Source organism: Echiichthys vipera, assembly GCF_963691815.1.
Source record: "Echiichthys vipera genome assembly, chromosome: 8".
Lineage (NCBI taxonomy): Eukaryota > Metazoa > Chordata > Actinopteri > Perciformes > Trachinidae > Echiichthys > Echiichthys vipera.
Window position 1 is genome coordinate 11381715 of NC_139833.1, and position 18808 is coordinate 11400522.

At 44.1% G+C, this 18808-nt stretch overlaps 1 protein-coding gene across 2 annotated transcripts in view; it reads right to left on the reverse strand.

The window, feature by feature from the left end:
* The window catches only part of LOC310950541 (nectin-2), a 79635-nt gene that overhangs the window by 39662 nt on the left and 21165 nt on the right, over nt 1–18808 (reverse strand). For both annotated transcript variants that reach the window (XM_083918402.1, XM_083918401.1), the window contains exons 2-6: nt 8586–8695; nt 7499–7748; nt 5414–5707; nt 5193–5310; nt 4376–4524 (exon numbers count right to left, since the gene is read on the reverse strand). In XM_083918402.1, coding sequence (XP_083774528.1) covers nt 4376–4524; nt 5193–5310; nt 5414–5707; nt 7499–7748; nt 8586–8695 — 921 coding nt within the window. The remainder of the gene's footprint in view (nt 1–4375; nt 4525–5192; nt 5311–5413; nt 5708–7498; nt 7749–8585; nt 8696–18808) is intronic.

The window sequence follows — 18808 nt, forward strand, 5'->3', positions numbered from 1 at the left end:
ATGGAGCGGAAGTAACGTCTACTGCAGACTTCCAAAAACAAGCATGGTCACATACACACACCATCATGATCATCAGTGGTCTGACGCCGAGCTGGGCTGCACCTAGAGCATAGCTTAGTAGTATTCTCTGTCAGCATATTAACTTATTGAACAGAGTTGTCTGTGTGTGTGCTAATGAGGGATGGGCAGGGGGCCAGGAGCAGGCTGGAGGGAGACTTGGCTCCATCAGACCTGTTCTCTAGCTGTTTTCGCATGGCTGGAGACACACACTGACAGGCACAGACAGATACAGGCAACACACACACACACACACACACTGGAGGAAAATGTCCAAGCCCCTTGCTCTTGAACTGCCTTCTTAGATGAGTCTGAAAATGGGAATGCAACGAATTTAGGGGAAATTTCTTTTCCGAAGAAGAAGAAGCGCCTAAGACCATGTGGGGGGATTATATTGGGGACATTTAACTTTTTGAGGTTCAGCTGAGCAACCCCTGTAAGCAACGGTTTGGGGCAGAGGGGGAGATAAGACAGAAAGATGGCGGGAATCTGGGTTAGCCACACAAGAACCCCCGCGAGAGGAGACTGGAATGGAAGGATGGAGACTACTAAAACGTGATTAAGGAAGAGCTACTGGTATTTAAGAATTAAGCTTAAAGAGAGAGGGACATAGCATGGGCAGGAGGGAGAGAGAGAGAGGGAGAGACAGACAGAGAGAGAGACAGAATGCTAGAAGGCAGGAGTCCCTTCTGTGAGCAGAGAGATCAACACCAGACTTACGGAGGCTGAAAGACAACCTGAGAGAGATAAGGAGGATGAGGAGAGAGCATATGCTAACTGAGAGGGTGAGAGATGCAATGAAAAGAGCAAACTGCAGCGACTGAGATAGCAAGGGAGAGATAAATCGTAAGAAAGAGGAGGGGAGAGCAGGGTAGGATACTTCTCCGTGTGTGACTAAGCAGCAAGATCGAAGTTGAGGGGATGAGAGGCAAGGAGAAGAGAGGACATCCATCCCCCTCTCTCTGCCTTGGGGAGCACAGGACAAGACCGAGGGCAGAGTACACCGGGATAAAAACACCCACACAGACACTACTAAGTGTGTAGATACATATATATATATATATATATATATATATATATATATATATATATATGTGTGTGTGTGTGTGTGTGTGTTTGTGTGTGTCATGCTGCTGTGGGGTAGAGAGGAGTGGGGGACCTGCTATGTAGCAGGTGCTGGCCATTTCACGCCTGTCGGCCCCTCTTAGCCGTGTTTGTCTACACGCGTTCACATTAGCCTCCACAGGTCTGCATCACACTCCCATCTGGAGTCACTGAACATCTTTATCTCACTCTGCTTTGACCATCATCCACTCTTTCATTTTACTCTGACCGATACAAACTCAATCTCTTTCTATCTGAACACTATTCGACCACCTCTGCCTTCTACGAACCCTTCTTCACTCTTGCTGGTTGCCTAAGTCACCTCTTAACTGCCAGCAAATTTAGCTCATGTCTTATCCTACTCCTCCACTGCCGGTGAGTAAAAAAGGAGTGGGAAGGAGGGAGGAGGTGGTTAGACACGAGAGAGAGAGAGCAAGAGGAGGGAGAGGATGGGACAAGGAACCTGTGGGTAGTTCAACAATGGAAGAGACCAGAGAAACCAGAAAAAAAAGAAAGTGGAATGAAGAATGAGAGTGGAAATATAGGATAAAAGACAGCAAGAAGGGAGCGCATGGTGGAATGAGGAGAGAAGCAGCCAGGAGCTGAAGCAGCAAAGGGTGACTGATCCGCTCTGAGAGGCTTGGAGACAGACCGACACACACGCTATGCTGAGAGATAGTGGAGGCCAATAGCAGTGGAGATAGGATGCAGTGGCACAAGATTCCCATGGGACTTTTGAATGCCGTCAGCATCTGCTCTCTCCCTCTATCCCTCATGCCTCGCTCTCTAAGTGTGAGGATTGCATGCTGGCACTGATTTATCCTGGTGCACACTCTGGCTTTTTAGTCTAAAAGCAGCAGCCTCCATCTTTCTCCCTCTGCTCCCTGGATCGTTGTATCTTCCTTGCTTGTTGCTTGTAATACACAGCAGGAGATGGTGACATCCTTTGTGCTACAGAAGCCAGTTATGCTACTGTGCAGTGGTACAGAATGGCCCCCAGAGGAGCGGTGACGCATGCTGTGGCACCACAAGGCGCCAAGGGACTCGAAGAAAGATGGGGGGGTGAGAGAAAAAGTTAAGAAAAAAGGATGAAATAAAGCAGGACTGAGCTAAAGGACAAGAAAAAAAAGGAAAAAAATGAGGGCATGAAATAACTGGGCTGCTCTCAAACTGAAGCCACCGGAGAAATGCACTTTTCCCCCCATTATGGGCAAGGTTTACCCCAGTGTCAGCAAAAAATAACTTCCGGTTAAGTGCTGGCAGAAGATTGGAGGGGGATGTATTTTGTATGAGGTGAAATGCAGGAGTGAACCCCCTGTCGAGGGGTGTGGCTAAAGCTATTGAGGAACACGGGGGGGTGGAGGAATGGACTGTTTTTTTAATCGGACCTGGCACTGTTCTGGATGATTTAACTAAGAGACCTGAGATTGTACACCAGCAGCTACACAGCACACATACAGATGCATACACACATAACATATCGCAATTCACACACACACACACACACACACACACACACACACACACACACACACACACACACATACACATACACACACACACACACACACACACACACACACACACACACACACACACACACACACACACACACACACACACACACACACACACACACACACACACACACACACACACACACACACACACACACACACACACACACACACACACACACACACACACACACACTTCATTTCAAAGTCAACAACGTCACTCTGAGTCAAATTCTGCACTTTCAATGATTGCAGCCTTATCTTCAAGTCACTGACTAATGAACGCTGCTCATTTGCTTTGCTTTGCTTTAGTCTCTCCTGTCATTAGTGATAGCCAAGGGTACTGCAGAGAAGCTGCTCAGTTGCTTTTTGCGATCACTACTTCAGGGGACGAACCGCTCTCTCTCATTTTAGAAAAATAAAGGAAACGTGAAAATATCGTCTGTGTGTGCCCCACTCACAATGTGTCACTAAACGCCATGTGATATACAGAGCTGATAGACAGACCTTAGGTACCGCAGAGGCATAGAAACTTCCGTTCTATCGAGAACATGCAAAGAGATATAGAAAATGACATGCATTCTTAACAGAGAAATGGAAAGATGGGAAGTTGAAAGGGGGAAACCCAAAAGCACGCAAATGCATACACATACATATGTACTCTGTGAAACAGTCTCTCACTTACATACATACACACCGTGGACAGAGCAGCTGGACCCTCTAGCCCTACATTATACACCCAAGACAACACAGATAACATGTGTGTGTTCATGTGACATGTGAGGCAGCACAAAGGTGTGTGTCCCTGTGGGAAAACAAGAGAGCATAACACACCAGGAAATGTGTAGCTTGTGTGACGAAAGTGCACTTGTCTCCAGTTCATCAGCTCAGATGATATGAATGGTTTCATATAGAAGCCAGGGGAGGCTTTATGTGTTGAACGAGACTCAAGTGAGCCACAAATGTGTTTTTCATTTTGCTTCTCAAATTTTCACTGCTTTACTGACACATTTACGGTGTCCAATTCATCTGCGTGTTAGGACGTTTGCGACTTGTGCATACTACACTTCGTCTGTGGTTTTAACCAGTAGAAAAAGGGTGGATTTGTGATGACACCAATCATCAGAATGCTAATTTATCAAATCACAGAGAAGTGCACAAAAAGAATACTTTCTTGTAACAAACACGTTTTACTCCAAACGGGTCAAAGTTTATTTCTAAATGTTATTGGACCTAGGTCTTAAGGGTTTATGCCAAGGGTCAGCAACCTTAGGCACTTAAAATGCCAACTGTGTTATGTGGTAGCTTAACCAGTTGCACACTAGCAATAAGTATGCAAAATGTTTTGGAAATGTTGAAGTGCCCTCATGTGCATGCCAAATGACCTCTTTCACAGTCATCAGCAGGTGTGCGGTCAGTTATTTGCAATAGTTTGATTGACTTTTTCCCCATCCGCAAAGGCACATCCTATTCTGCCTCTGATTTCGCTAGTGCTCGCCTTTTTATGCGGCAAGTGTGAGGAAAAAACAACAGGGGTCTCTGTAGACGATAACAGGCTAATTTTTGATATGGCACAATGATTAACAAAATATTTTAAAATGTCTGCCGACCCCTGGTTTATGCATATGCTATATGTTTAGAGTTTTTTGTGTACATGTGTTGGGGGTTGGTATGCTTATTTGTGTCCTTCAACTGACCTCTGACAATGACTGTGACCTGGTCCCTGCCAGTCCCAATGCGATTCTTGACCTCACAGACAAAAGTGGTGTTGACAGCATCGTCCACCTTTAGCACCTTCAGCACGTTGTCTGTGATCTGCACCGTGTCTGGCTTCTCTCCTGACATCCTGCAGGGACATGAGCATATTTGTGTGAGAAAGAAGAAAAGGGAGAAGTCCAAAGAGAGGAAAAAGAGAATAAGACTGTTGTTTGTATGACTTTAGGCACAATGAGAGCATTGAGACAGCTGTACATATACAGAAATGTGCTGTTTTGTGCAATGTCATCAAATTCGAACTAATCTTGATAGGTAGTGTAAAGCTAATCAGTTTCCTCCCTTCCTCAAAAAAAAGAAATCCATTATCATAGAGTGAAGGAAGATGTAATGGGGATGGGGATGGGAGGAAAATCAAAACTGCTGGATCCGGGACCAAAATCTTATTTCTCCCATTCTTAAGACCCAGACTTTTTTTCAGATTTTGTCACAGTTAATAGCTGATAATACAGAAAGAGGGGATGGAGGGAGTCATATTGTGCTTCTCATTATGCGAGGGTTAAATCTCAAGTCGCAGAGTCCATTATGAGAAATTATACGGCTATCTCCATAATCAGAGCACAGGGCTGTAGTGGCAATAATAAAAGCGCTGATTACAGCTCTGTGGACCTGGGAAAGAAGGAGTAAGGAAGGGAGGGAGAATGAGAGAAAAAGAGATAAGAGAGAGCAACAGACACTGGGAAAAAAAGATGGAGCAAGACACGAATAGACAGAAGACATGATGGATGCCTGGATACTCACGTCTTCCACTGGGCGGTCATCGGAGCCGGGTTTCCGGTAGCCTGGCAGGTGAGCACCACATTTGTACGACCCACATACCAATTATTGTCATAACCTACTATTGTAACCTGAGGGGCGTCTGAGGGAGGGAGAGGAAAATGGCAGAAGCTCAATTAATCACTCCAAGGTTTCAGACATGAACAGCAAAGGAACTTATGGAATAATGTTTGTGTGCGTCTTACACTGAACTGCTAGCTTAAGAGGGAAACTCTCTGGTTTGACCTGGGTCCTGTGCGCCACCACGCAGCTGAGGTCTTTTCCGTTGTCTGCTGGTGTGGGAACCATGCGGTACTCGCTAATCATGGTCACGGTGTTGTCCACACCCTTCTTAGACACTGTTGTCGCATTGCCATTGGCTGTGGTCACCCAGGAGATCTGGGCAGCGGGGCGGCCATCCACGGACTCACAGCGTGCCACGACGACCGGCTTAGTGCCTGCTTCCACTGTAACGATGGAGGCCGAGTTCTGAGGCTTAGCTGATGGATGGACGGACGAACAGGATTGATGGAAGGGCAGAGGGTGGAGAGAGAAAGAGACACAGAGTGGCAGAGAGATTAAAGGATGTAGAAATAGATAAAAATGGAAATAAGACAGCTGAAGGAAAAGATAATGTGCACCATTATTGATAAACAATTTGAGTCACCAGCCTGGCAAAAAGCTAATCCAAAACCTCAATCTGCAAACATCCTCTGTCCCCCCACCCCCACCCACTCACTCACTCACCCCCCCTCTCTCTCCTCTATCAATATAAGCTCTGGAGAGAAACAGACAAACACTTACAAGCACCACTGCAAACCCTAAATCTTTGTTCACACTCATTTCATCACCCGCCATTGATATACAATTTCCCTGACTGGTCCGGTGCATTTCCATACACAAATTCTAAATGCCTACATGATCTCTGTCATCCCCCACTCCCTGTACTCTACATCCCTCCTTATACCTCCTCAATTTCCCTCTATGATGAGAGTGTGGGATCAGAGAGCAGGCAGGACAGGGGGCTGACAGCAGGCATGACAAGCAGCTAGATCAATAAAGTGCCTTAGGGGAGGCAGGGAGGCATGACGCGTTGGAGAGAGAAGAGAGCGGAGCAGAGGCACTGGTGCCGAGCCAAGGTTAGACCAATGGTTCCATTGCATTAACAAGAACACAATTGATCTGACAATACCACTTATAATAGCAATTAAGTCTAGCTAGGCATGCTTTTAACCTGGATGCTACCTTTGGGGGAGGGGGAGAGATCAAGAGACAGAAGTAGGTGGAGAGTACTTTGTATTTAAATGTATAGTAAGTAAGGTAAATATACACACACTCACTGTACAGTTGGGTGACACATTTAAGAGAAAACAAGCTAAGCTAATGAATTAATCATAAACATAGGGAAGACAGTTGGCCAATTCTCTTGTTATAAATCGCTTTGACTAGTCAATCCTTCATGGTAAGAGAGTCTGGGAATAACTACAGATCTGTCACGACAGGTTAGTCAGGGTCAGGCTGGGTTTGATTCCAATTTGGGCTTGAAGAGTGGTACATGCTAATAAGATAGAAAGGAAGAATTGAACAATGACTGTACTTACTTTACATGCGAAAAATATTCTGTTTTTTGCCCTTACTCTGGAAAATGACAATGTATTCCTACTAAGCTGTTTACATGGCATTTCCATTTAATGAAAATAAATATTCCCATATACAAGTAGCCATGCAAAATGAGATCTTTTCAAAGTTTTCCACTGGTGGCGGCCTTGTTCGACAGTGTGAACACAGCCTTCCTCTTTAATTCCTTCAATTATCTTCTTGAAAAAAGGTCGGTGTTGTGATGTTTGCAGATATCCATAAACCTGGTGATATCCAAATCTTTCATAAGGTTTAAAAATTAGCTTTGCTTTTCCTTCTGACCAGAAATGAGGGCTTCTCTTTTGGGTATGAATCTCTTACCACAGCCTTGTAAACTGTTGACTAGTTAGTTTATGTACAACAACCATAGCAACGCACAGAACTGACCGTAAGATGTCAACAAGCGAGAGGCCGTGAACTGTTGCAAACTGCGGTAAAAACACCAATTGAGATGCATATTCCAAATGCACTGTAGCCTCTGCATGTCCAAATGCTCCTAAAACCCAGCATATCCCACAGACTTTATTGATGATATAGTTCTGTTGCCTAGTTACCATCAAGGACCAGAATGGAAATACAGTAGATCTGTCTGTGTCCTATAATTTGTCACCTATCTGTATTTACAAATTACATGGATTATTTTAGTGACTTACCAAGCATGACCAGGTATGTGATGCCTTGCTCGTTACCACTGGGGTAGGTGGCATACTCGCAGATGTACTTCCCCTCATCGGTCATCCTCACATTGCTTATCTCAATGGAGGGATTGGCCAGGTTTGGGGGACTGGGCGTGAAGACGACTCTGCCCTTCACAAGTGAGTCGGGGTAGTTGGGATCAAAGTTGGGGTGAAACACAGCAATGTTGGTCCTTTCTCCGTCCTTCGGCTCGTAGATCCATGTGACCTGTGGTGGAGGAGGCACTGGGTCAGTGGTTAGGATGCGTATGGTGACTGAGGAAGAATAGCTGGCCTCATTTATCATGGCATTGATAAGAGACACTGGAGAGCTGTTTGAGAAATACACATTTTGCTGCAGACTCCACGGGGCAGTGTACACGGCATTGCAATCAAATAAGTGGAGCAGGTATGAATATGGATGTGACTTTTTCAGGAGGAGTATTCACGCTCTCTCAGCGGCTCTTAGCGGAACCAAACAGGGTTGTGTACTTCCAATTCATTGAGATGCGACTAAGAAGTGTTGCTATTACCATATTCAATCCCCTGAAGGAAAATGAAGCTTAGTATTGTTTGTTTGCAGTAATAAAACATTAGGCTTAAATGTGATAAAAACCCATTACTAGCTTTAGGATAATTTCTGTGGGCAATGAATTGCTAGATTAAGGTTTAATGGGCTAGGTAAACAAGGCACGTGTACCTGTAGTATCATTTTACGTTTATTTTGATTGCAATGAATTGATTTCATTCATCTGTGCGATCAAGTTTCCCACCTGCAGAATCGGGCTAATTCATAATTGACACTTCACTAAAACAGGCATATGTTTAGTCAAATATCACATTGTGTATTTGCTTAATGACCATTGTGCTTGCTTCACTTGTGAAAGCAAATTGTATTCCCAAGACATTTCAACAAATTGTCCTGTGTAAAGTCAGCACAATGAGCTGCAGTTTTTCTTTATTTATGTAGTTTAAGTTTAGAGCTGAAATGAGCTTGTTTGTATAAAGAAGTAATCAACTCCCAAATGAAAAAAAAAAAAAACTGTATCATGAGTGTGTAACTGACCATTGTGAGCTGAATCCCAGTAGCATCAGTGAAGGCACAACGCAGGTTGACTGTCTGGCCAGGATATGACAACACCTCTGGCTCCACCTTCACCCGCTGACCTGAAGCTCCTGGGAGAGGCGGAGAGGCGGAGAGAGGCAGAGAGAGGCAGAGAGAGGCAGAGAGAGGCAGAGAGAGGCAGAGAGAGAGAGAGAGAGAGAGAGAGAGAGAGAGAGAGAGAGAGAGAGAGAGAGAGAGAGAGAGAGAGAGAGAGAGAGAGAGAGAAACATTAATGTTTTCTTCCTCAATTCTTCATGAACTAGGAGAGGATACAAGGAAAGGGAGCAGAGGAATTGTGTTAGTACAGCCTTCTCATGATAAATGAGGACAGTGTGAAAGTGTCTGGTACAACAGAGGACAGCATTACTGAACCCAGGCAGGTAGGCCAAGAGTCTGGTGTCTCTCAATGAGTGTGGTGTATGTGGACGAAGAGAAAAAAAAGGGGGGTGTGTGCTGAAAAAAAAAGAAGAAAGCCAGTTCTCTTTTGCACATAGGTCATAAATCATCTGGATGGTTTGTGCTTTTCTATAGCCTGCCATTTGCTGTGCCGACACATTCCTGTGTTACAGCAAAGAGTCAAAATAAATATGCTTTTCTTAGTGCGTTGTATCGATGGGTGTATGAGAGCCAGAAAGAGCTAGGGAGCTTTAAAACGACAATCGGTCCACGTTTATGCGAGTGTGTTTGTTTGTGTAATCCAGGTCTCTGTGAAAATGTAATTACTTGTATGAGTAAGCGTGTATTAGTGTATGTCAGCGAGATGGCACCTGTTTTAAGTAAGAGTGGATTACCTGCGGATACACAACTTCACATGTCTGCAGCCAGGGCAATGTGTGTGAATGCGTGTGTGCTAACAATGTGTTTAGCAGTAAGCTACACACACATACAGCAGCACCAGGAAAACACAATTTCCCCTAAAGACAAACAATTAGTTGCGGAACTAGTTCTACCAGTTTGTGCTGAGCCAAAGCTGTTGTGTTGAAACTAATATGATCTGCAGGGCTGATGGAACACAAACACCCACACACATGAAACCCATAGGCTAGTAGATAAGAGGAAAGGCCAGTGCTGTCTTTCTCTTTCGACAAGCAATAAACACCACACCTTCTGTACTCTAGGGAGATCTGAAATACCAATGGCGAGAAGGGAGAGAAGAGGGAGAAAGGAGCAAAAAAGACTGAGTGGGAAAGTGGACGAAAAACAAGCCTTTCCTAGAATAACACCAGCTCTCTCAGGACCAGCCCAATTTACAACCACAAAACAACCCCCTTGTAGCCACAGAGGAACCTCTGGACAACCACTAAGCAGCCCGTGGGAGCAGAAGAGAGCCTTATTGGGATGGAAAGAGGAACGGCTCACTCTTTTTTCTCCTCTTGGACACATTCCCGAGCATATCTCTGCAAGACAAGTGCATAAAAAGCATGTGCACACACACGCATATATGTCTCGTCATGACAGCTTTATTGTCGATCTCCTGGCCTGTGATCTTTCAAATGTCTAGAGCATTTAGTGAAGAACCCTTGTTCAATCTACCTGAACTAGTCTGATTAACTGCAGATTAGCTTTGGGAATGGGAGCTGTACTCTGGTTACTATTAAGGACGTAGCAGAGCAAAAGAAAAGGGGATGAAGGGTTATTGAAGCCCTTGATTACTCATCCTGATTGGAGTGTGTGGACCAATGTCGGAGGTCATTACACAATGTGGCAGTGAAGATAAGTTACTCCGCCTCAGGTTTTTACTTGAGTACACATGTTCAAATCCACACACAAACACATGCACAGAGCTGTTGTGCCCATAGATAATGTTGGGGCAGAGCCGAGCTGGGCCTGTTATCTGTCATTCTGAGGCAATAAGAGGAGAGCCAACACGGGTCATCTTCTGCCAGAGCTCAGATGAGAGACAGGCTGGCCTTATGAGACTCTATAGCCCCAGGGAAATGAATATTACACACAAGACATACAAAGACTTGCACATCTCCATCCTCCATGATAGTCCCCAAATCCCAGCCCTGAAGTCTCAGAGACTCTGTGTCATTAGAACAGCAGACGGAAGAAAGAGTCAGCGTGTGCACGTGTGCATGCACGTGCGTGTGCATGAACACAACAGACTTTTGGAAATGCTGAGGCAAGGCGGCATTTGAAATAGTAATTGTCAGTATAAATATTTAGAGAGCATTGGTCTTATTAAACAGAAGATAGGGCGACGGGAGGTGGAGGGAGACAGGAACTGAGGGAATTGGAGAATAAAAGGCGGTTCAAGGGTAAGACGGAAAAGAAAGGAGGAATGACAGAGGGAAAGAGAGGGAGAGGAAGAGAGGGTTGGAGGGGAGGAGTGATAACAGAAGCCTTGTGTCACCGCTGCTCTACATTTTACAGAAGCTCTGCTGCCTGCAGGTGACACAAAAAGAAAGACACCAAACAGACATGAACAAACAAATGATGCATGCACAAACTGCCCTCTTCAGCATCCTCAAGTAGTCAGATGTCATCATCCTAAGTACTGTCACCTATCATTATGTCTTTAACACCAACTTGATATGCATGTAGACACACGTTATGCTGATGGCGCCGCGACAGCCTTGCCATATTAACGCAATGGTCACACAGACATTTCCATATTTCCCACCAACCGTCTGTGAAGAGGAAAATGAAATTGGGAAGGAAGGAGGAGAGGAAGTGTGTGAGGAGTATGGAAGGATGAAAAGAGGAGAGCAAAGACAGCCTGGGAATGCCAAAGTGATAGGAGGATGAGAGTGGATGAGTGGAGGGGGGTGGTGTAAGGAAAGTGGGGATGAAAGTGCGTGAAAAGAATGTGGTGCCAGGAATAGAGAATAAAAGAGGGAGTGCAAACAGAAAGTGGTGAGAAGAGAGGAAGAGAATCTCGGGGAAGGGGAAGACGGTGTGAGCTATAAACAAGGTTAATAGGAGACAGCTGAGGGACAAAAGAGAGACATTTGGAGGAGAGAAATAAGAGGAGTGAGAGAGGAAGTAGGTGAAAAAAAGGGAGAAACTAAAAATGGAGAGGTGGGGGGGGTACAGGTGGAGAGAAACAGAGCGAGGAGAGGCAGATGAGGGAGGTGTAGAGCAGTGAGGATAGACCCAACACCTGACCTTGTGAGAAAAAGTGTGGCTGTGAGTAGAGAAAGAAAAAAGAAAGAAACAGACTGAATGAGCCAGAGGAAGTGAGAGAAAAAAAGAAAAGAAAAAAAAAGAATCAAAATCCTAATTTTCTCTGCAGCCCATTTGAGCCAGCCGTGGCTTATAAAACGAACATACGCTTATCAGTCTGTGTCTGCCTGCCTCGCTGCCTGGCTGGCTAACCCTGACGCCTAACGGCATTCATGTCCTCTGCCTGATCCCCGCTACAGCGGCGAAAAGCCTAATGTCGGGGGGACAGGGAGAGCAGGCCATCACCTAAAATATCTAATGGCCTTCAGAGCTCACCGACTCTGCCATTTCATCAAGCTAGTGGCTATGCACTGTCAGGTGCGCTAGAATGAAGCTTTCCCATTCTCCATGTTCTTGAAAATTGCTTCCCAGACACACATTGAGAGAAAATGTGGGAGTGTTTTCCTTTGGCTTTTCTAGGCATTGCTGTCTCAATAAACATTCAGGGCTTTCATTATTCTTCCAGTTATGTGTGAACTTCTCCATTTCCATTATTCTCTTTTTATTATTGTTGTGCCCGCCCTTTCTGCACCTGAAGAATAATAGCTTGCATACAGGCAGTACGCAGCGTCACTATTCTGTCCTGATGGTATCGCTCTCTCTCTCGCTTATTTTTCTTCCTCAAACAAAATCTTTTTCTAAAAGAAATGTCTGTGCAGTACATAATCACCTATGCAGTATTGGTTGATTAATGTTTGCTTACCCCTGAGCAAAATAATGTAAAACAGCTAATGATGAGTACACCACTTGGATTTACAGCTCCAATTCTCTTCGGGTCGATGCACAGGCATAAATTAGCTTTGAGCTCAGTGCTCAATAAAAAAACGTCCATTATAAAAAAAGATACAAGGATGTCTAGATTTTATGTTTACAAAAGGTCAGGCTTTAAACTGACCTTACCTATTCTTGCGTGATCTTGTGTTATTGCGAGGATTCGGTTGCTGTGCAAGGAAAACCTCAAACCACTCATTTTCACCATAACACTGTTAGTTGTAGATATGGAGAGATCATCACCTTTTCTGTTGGTACATTCACCACTACCTTTATCAGTAACTAGAAGATAGTGTGGGTTGAAGGCATTCTTGAACATCCACCCAAGTCAGTGTTGAAAAATGGTGAAAGGATGATCCATCAGATCATGTTACTTTTCCCATTGTTCAAGTTTTATTCTCAGTGTTGACAGTTTGCTGTTTGTTGCTGGCCTTGGATACAAATGGTTTCTAAATGAAACTTCTGTCGAAATACCAGCTTTGTAAGCCTCGCAATGTGCAATTTAGTTTTTCTGGGACATTGGCACAGAGAAGCTGATTCAATTCTGTGATTATTACTGGGGTTGTACCGTAGTTTGCTGCAGTCACAGTGCAGCTTGGAAGAATTGGGAGAGTGAAACTTCTGTCTATTTTTGGCCTATACTCCAGTAAATGGACTTGAAATTAAGCAATAGTCGAGATTAAAGTGCTCTAAAAGGCGTTTGAGAGTGTTTACTTCCACCCTGCTCACCTCCTGTATGTGAGCATCTTTAGAAAAATTAGAACGGCACTGACGGCTTTTCTCAATGTAAAAAATGTTTTCTCTCTTCTCCTGAAGGACTTTGGCTTGAGTTTTACAGACAGATAGTTCATCCATTCATCTGCCAGGTATGTTTTGAAAGCACCTCCCCTTGCCCAATCAGTTTCAAGTTACTATATTAACACTTCACAATTAAAACTGAATTTACTCTCACAATAACCATTTCATCTCAAATCCATGTTTCATAATTAACCCATCTATTTCCCGTGACAGGCAACAACCTGTGGCTGCTGTTCCTCATCACTTCTTACATGGTTTCCTGTTTTCTCTTTAAATACTGTAAAATTGCAGTTTTTATGACTGATGCATGCATCTCTTTCAAAAACGGATAGTTTTAAAAACCTTCAAATTTAGTCTAGCTCAAATGACCTGCCTGTGTCGCTGCTGTTTAACTGTGATTTCTGTGTGATGTTGCCATTACTGTGTCTACACCAAAACAGTGACACTGCTGTGGCTGCATGTCCAAACTGCTGCTGGTATGTACTAATAGCTGTTTTCAGTTGGAGTCTTGAACAGCACCAACCTGAACCTGCTGTCGCCTACGGCTGCTATCCGACACCGTTCCAACGCTGATTCCTGACCTTCACACATGTACATGCACATGTGGACGCACATACAGCCACAAAAATCCACAATGAACATGCATACACTGCGCATGCGCACGCATGCATTTAGATGTGGATACTTTGGTATGCAGGGAGCAGAGTGGGAATGCAGCTTAGCTTTGACAGGCGAGGCAGTTTGACAAGCCAAGAATAAAACTAGGAAATGAAGACTTGAGATGTGTCTCGACTTCTCATTGACCTTTCCACTGGGCTCTCTATAAGGGGCCAATCAATATCACATGAGAAAGCTACATTTAGAAGTAGCCACTGCTGATTATGGACTTCTCAAATGACATCCTATTATAATCCATATATGCTCTAAGCTCTACTTGTGGGACCAATCTTGTGGAAAGCACCTTGGATGATAAAGAAAAAAAAAAAAAGGGGGGGGGGGGCCTAGGCTATCGTGTGACCTACACTCAAAAAACGCCATAGCTGCCAGTCTGAAATGTAACACCATTGTAAAAAGGGTTAGATGTTACAGCAAGGTTGCATGCAGGTAAAAAAAACAACAACCCCTGTGATGCAACAGGAGCAGGAGGAAAAAAAGGTGCAAGAAGAAAGGAGTGCTACATTTCACTTTGTTCACAGTGATATGATGAAATATTTGATAACTGACTTTGAACACAGAGTGGGGCAAGACAAGGGGAATCAGACACACAGGAAGAAATGAGGAAGGGAGGCAGAAATGCATGAAATGTAACAGAAGGGGAGAGAAGGAGAAATAGGGGTTTGGAGGGAGGGACACAGAAAGACATGAACAGGCTTCAAAGTGCCAAGGAGAAACGAACAGCTGGAGGAGAAATCTGCACAGGGAGGTGTGAGTGTTTGGTGTGTGTGTGTGTGTGTGTGTGTGTGTGTGTGTGTGTGTGTGTGTCTGTGTGTGCTGATGCATATTCCTATTTAGTTGCCTGTTTATAACAAACATGCCCTAGGACTGGAGTGAATATTATTTGCAAAAATAAGCATTTGCCAATTCAATTAAGTGCATCAACTTAATAAAAAAAGACCCAGCAGGGAAATTTGAAAACCCTTTAATAAGACAGGTTCATACTCTCAAAACTGTAGATACGTTAGATTCAAAGGCTAATACCTCCTGCCTGCAAAGCTAGACCATGACCGTAGTCTTGTAGAGAGACTATATTATACAGTATGCATGAGGTAGAAAGGAAACTGACAAAAGTAGAGAAATTCACTAAAAGGATACGCCATTTAACTGCAGGGACCCTGACATGAAATTACATACACAATAGCCCAAGCATTCTTCTCTCTGTGGACCTCTCTCATCCTCTATCTTCCATTCTCAGTCATGTATATACCACAGACAGAATATGTCAGGCCTTGCAAGCTCTGGCTGTCAAAAAGATCTGAAGAAGAAAACCTGTTTGTTCAAGTTAAACTGGAAAATAGGCTGATCCATCCATCAACTATAGATGGCGGTTTCTTTTGTTTTACAGCGGTGTATCACACCTCGCAGCAGATGAACCTTACAACCGACAATATACACAACGCGCTTAATCATTTAGTATCTGCCAAGCTTAGGGAAAACCATGCATAAGAGATACTGTATATAAAAAAAAGACTTCCAAAGTAGACAAGGTGTGTGTGGTCTTAGTAAGACAAAACACATCTCTACACATACAACTGCTAGGTAAAGTATTACCACAGTTAGACAGGCAGTCATTGAAACACACAAGATCGTACACACACCGTGGAAAGAGGCACTCTTTTCCACCCAGTAAATAATTGATTCCCGGCTAAGAACGAACAGTGTGCTCTCCCTCCTCCTTGTCTCATCTCTTCATTATTGATAAACACCAACATCCACACTGTACTTGACCGGGGGGGGGGGGGGGGGAGAGAGAGAGAGAGAGAGAGAGAGAGAGAGAGAGAGAGAGAGAGAGAGAGAGAGAGAGATGGTCAAAGAGTAAAGTCTGCGATAAAGAATAACTGTGGGACTGCGTAAAGTAAAAGAAGTGTAGAGCATAGACCGCAAACATAAAAGTGACCAAGGCATTGCAGGTTTTCATTTGGTGGTGGGCCCGTACAGGGTCAGTAAAAAGTCCTGCTTGTAACAGGCAGTTTACTGTGGCCAGAGAGGACACTGCTCTCCTGAGCCAAACAAATAACTGCTGCTTCTATACTGCCTTACTACTGCTATCGCTCCAACCCACTGAATAAGTGACTGAATAACTTACTGGCTGGATGGCTGACAGACACCCAGCTCCCCTGCGGCTCCTGGCTCTGCTTTGTCTGCTCAGGCACTGCACATCATTCTACCTCCACCGCACTTGCCTTCACTCTGCATCGCTCACTTCGTTCTTTTTCCCCCATCCGTGCCATCGCGCTGTCCTGTCTTTTCATTTTGGAATAAATCCTTTTCATCCCTCTGGCTCATTCTGCTCTTCCTTGACTACTTTTTTTCTTAACTCTGCTAGTTCCTTTTCTGTCTGACTTCTTCATTCTAGCCCTATGTGCCATCGCTCCTCATAGTAATTGTACAGAGCAGGTTATTTTAGCCCTGCATGTAATTTTGGGGTTTTACTGTCGGGTGACCGTAGTGACAGATCTGCAGTCCCTGCGTGCAAGCATTAAATGTAAATCTGAGGAAATCTCTTGAGCTATTCCACCTATAATGTATGCTGAGGTCTTGCATCTTTCTATCATGTCAAGCAGTAAGCTGTGTGTGTGTGTCTGTGTGTCTGTGTGTCTGTGTGTCTGTGCGTGTGTTCACAGCTGTAGAAAAGCTCTTCAAATGTCCAAGGCTGGCTGTGTATGTAAAGATGGGAATTGATACAATTTTACGGATACCAATGCCATTATCGATTCTGCTCATCTGTCCCATTCTTCACTGATTCTCTTTGTGATACCTGGTCATTTTTCTGGGAAGAAAAAAGTAGGTCTATAGAAGGTTTTCATTGTCAAAGCGTCTGAACACAGTGTAGACGAAATTAGGTTTCTTCCTCTCCGCCATGTTGCAAGTTTTCAGCAGCATAGACACAAGTTTGACGTCATTGTTTTGCAACGTGCAACAGCCATAAAAACAGGAATTGAGCTTGGAAGCATACTACATGGATGGATCAGGACAGTTTGGAACTGGTTTTCAATTCCCAGTCGTGTGTGTGTGTGTGTGTGTGTGTGTGTGTGTGTGTGTGTGTGTGTGTTTGTGTGTGCGCCTCATCCATCATTTCCTGTATATGCATGTGTGTGTATACATCCGTCACTCGGTATGTCAGTTGTTAACGTAATGTGATTATGCGTCCTATTTTCGCCTCCCTAACAACACTTGGATGCGAGAGTCTACCGAGGTGTCAGAAAGGATATTTCAGGCTGGGTGTGATCTTTTCCCCGAATTAAAAACCGAGCTGCCTGTTTAAGTGGAAGGAATTCCATGACTACCCCGGCTCGAGACCCAAACACAGCTGTGTTTCCAGGTTCTTCTTCACCAACATTCACCTTTACTTCACCTTGGAAGGGGAGGGCTTCATTTCCCAGCTGCTCTTCCCATAGTGTCAGGGCTGCTACTCAGCCCTCTACTGACGAGCCCATTGGTCAACAACGCTGTCATAACGCAGCTCATTCATAGTTGAGGGGGTGAGAGACCAATCCAATTTATACTGCACATTAAAGGATTAAAATGCAGTACGACGATATGACGGAGACGCTTATTAGCACAGTCAATCTGTCAGGAGTATCACACAGCGTGTTACCGAATAAATGCTGTCCATATGGAAGACAGAAGGTCAGGCACCACGAGCAAACAAACAAAGGAGTTGTGTACCAATATTATGATAAACTGATGACTGTGTTCGTCACAACAACCAGCTGGATTAAATTACTGACGGCAATGTGTGTAGGAGCACGGAAAAGAACTCTGCAGAGAAAGATGTGAGAGGACAGGCGAGATATGTTCCCAACACCCACCACAAAAAAAGTTTGTATACTTTTGCAAAAGTATTGCTGAAATGAGAGAAAAAGATATTATTATGGCTCATAATACTGCAACACTGCAGTGTATTGCTCACACATCATAGATATGGATAGCTGATTAATCCACCTACATTCTGAAAATACGACAGCTTTTAAATTAAATATATTTTTACATAAAAGACAAATGAGAGGCGACAAGATGGCAACAATTAGTAAACATCAGGCGAGTAGGATATGTGAAAACGGAACAAAAAGATAGGAGTGGGGGACAAAAGATAACTGAAGCAATTAAAAGCAGAAAGAATCCTGGCTTTGTGTATTAGAACAGCTGCATTGTATGCGTCGGGGCTTCCTTCTCGCAAGTCTGCAGTGAGCTGTGAGGGCGTAGGTGAACGACCTATTGTCTTCAAGTCTCAATAGGAGGCAGGTAAAATGAAACTTTTCACTTCAACAGATACCTCCCATCAGTTCCCACCATAAAGGAGGAGGGGGAAGTTGATACTGAGGAGGGAGGGGATGAAAAAGGGATAGAAAGGAACTGCGGTTTCTGCAGGTACAATGGAGTAGGTAATAAACAGCAGGGACGCATGAGGTTGTGCTCTGGACGTTCCTCCATCATTGTACTGAACGTTAAGATCAACATGGAGCATTTTCTATAGGACAGTCACTATGACAACTTGTCTTGGGAACATGGTGTATTGTTATGATGTTGGCAGATGACTGAACAACTAATAGACAAGACAGACATGCAGCTTAAGGAGACTGGTCATAAGAGGGAGTGACGCATAACCTGATATTTCCTCTCAAGTCAATCTGTAAAATAAAACTGAACAAAAGACACTGAAACACTGAGGCTGGCTGTGTGAAATAACTTCGGAATAATAAAATACAACATAAAACAACTTCAATTAA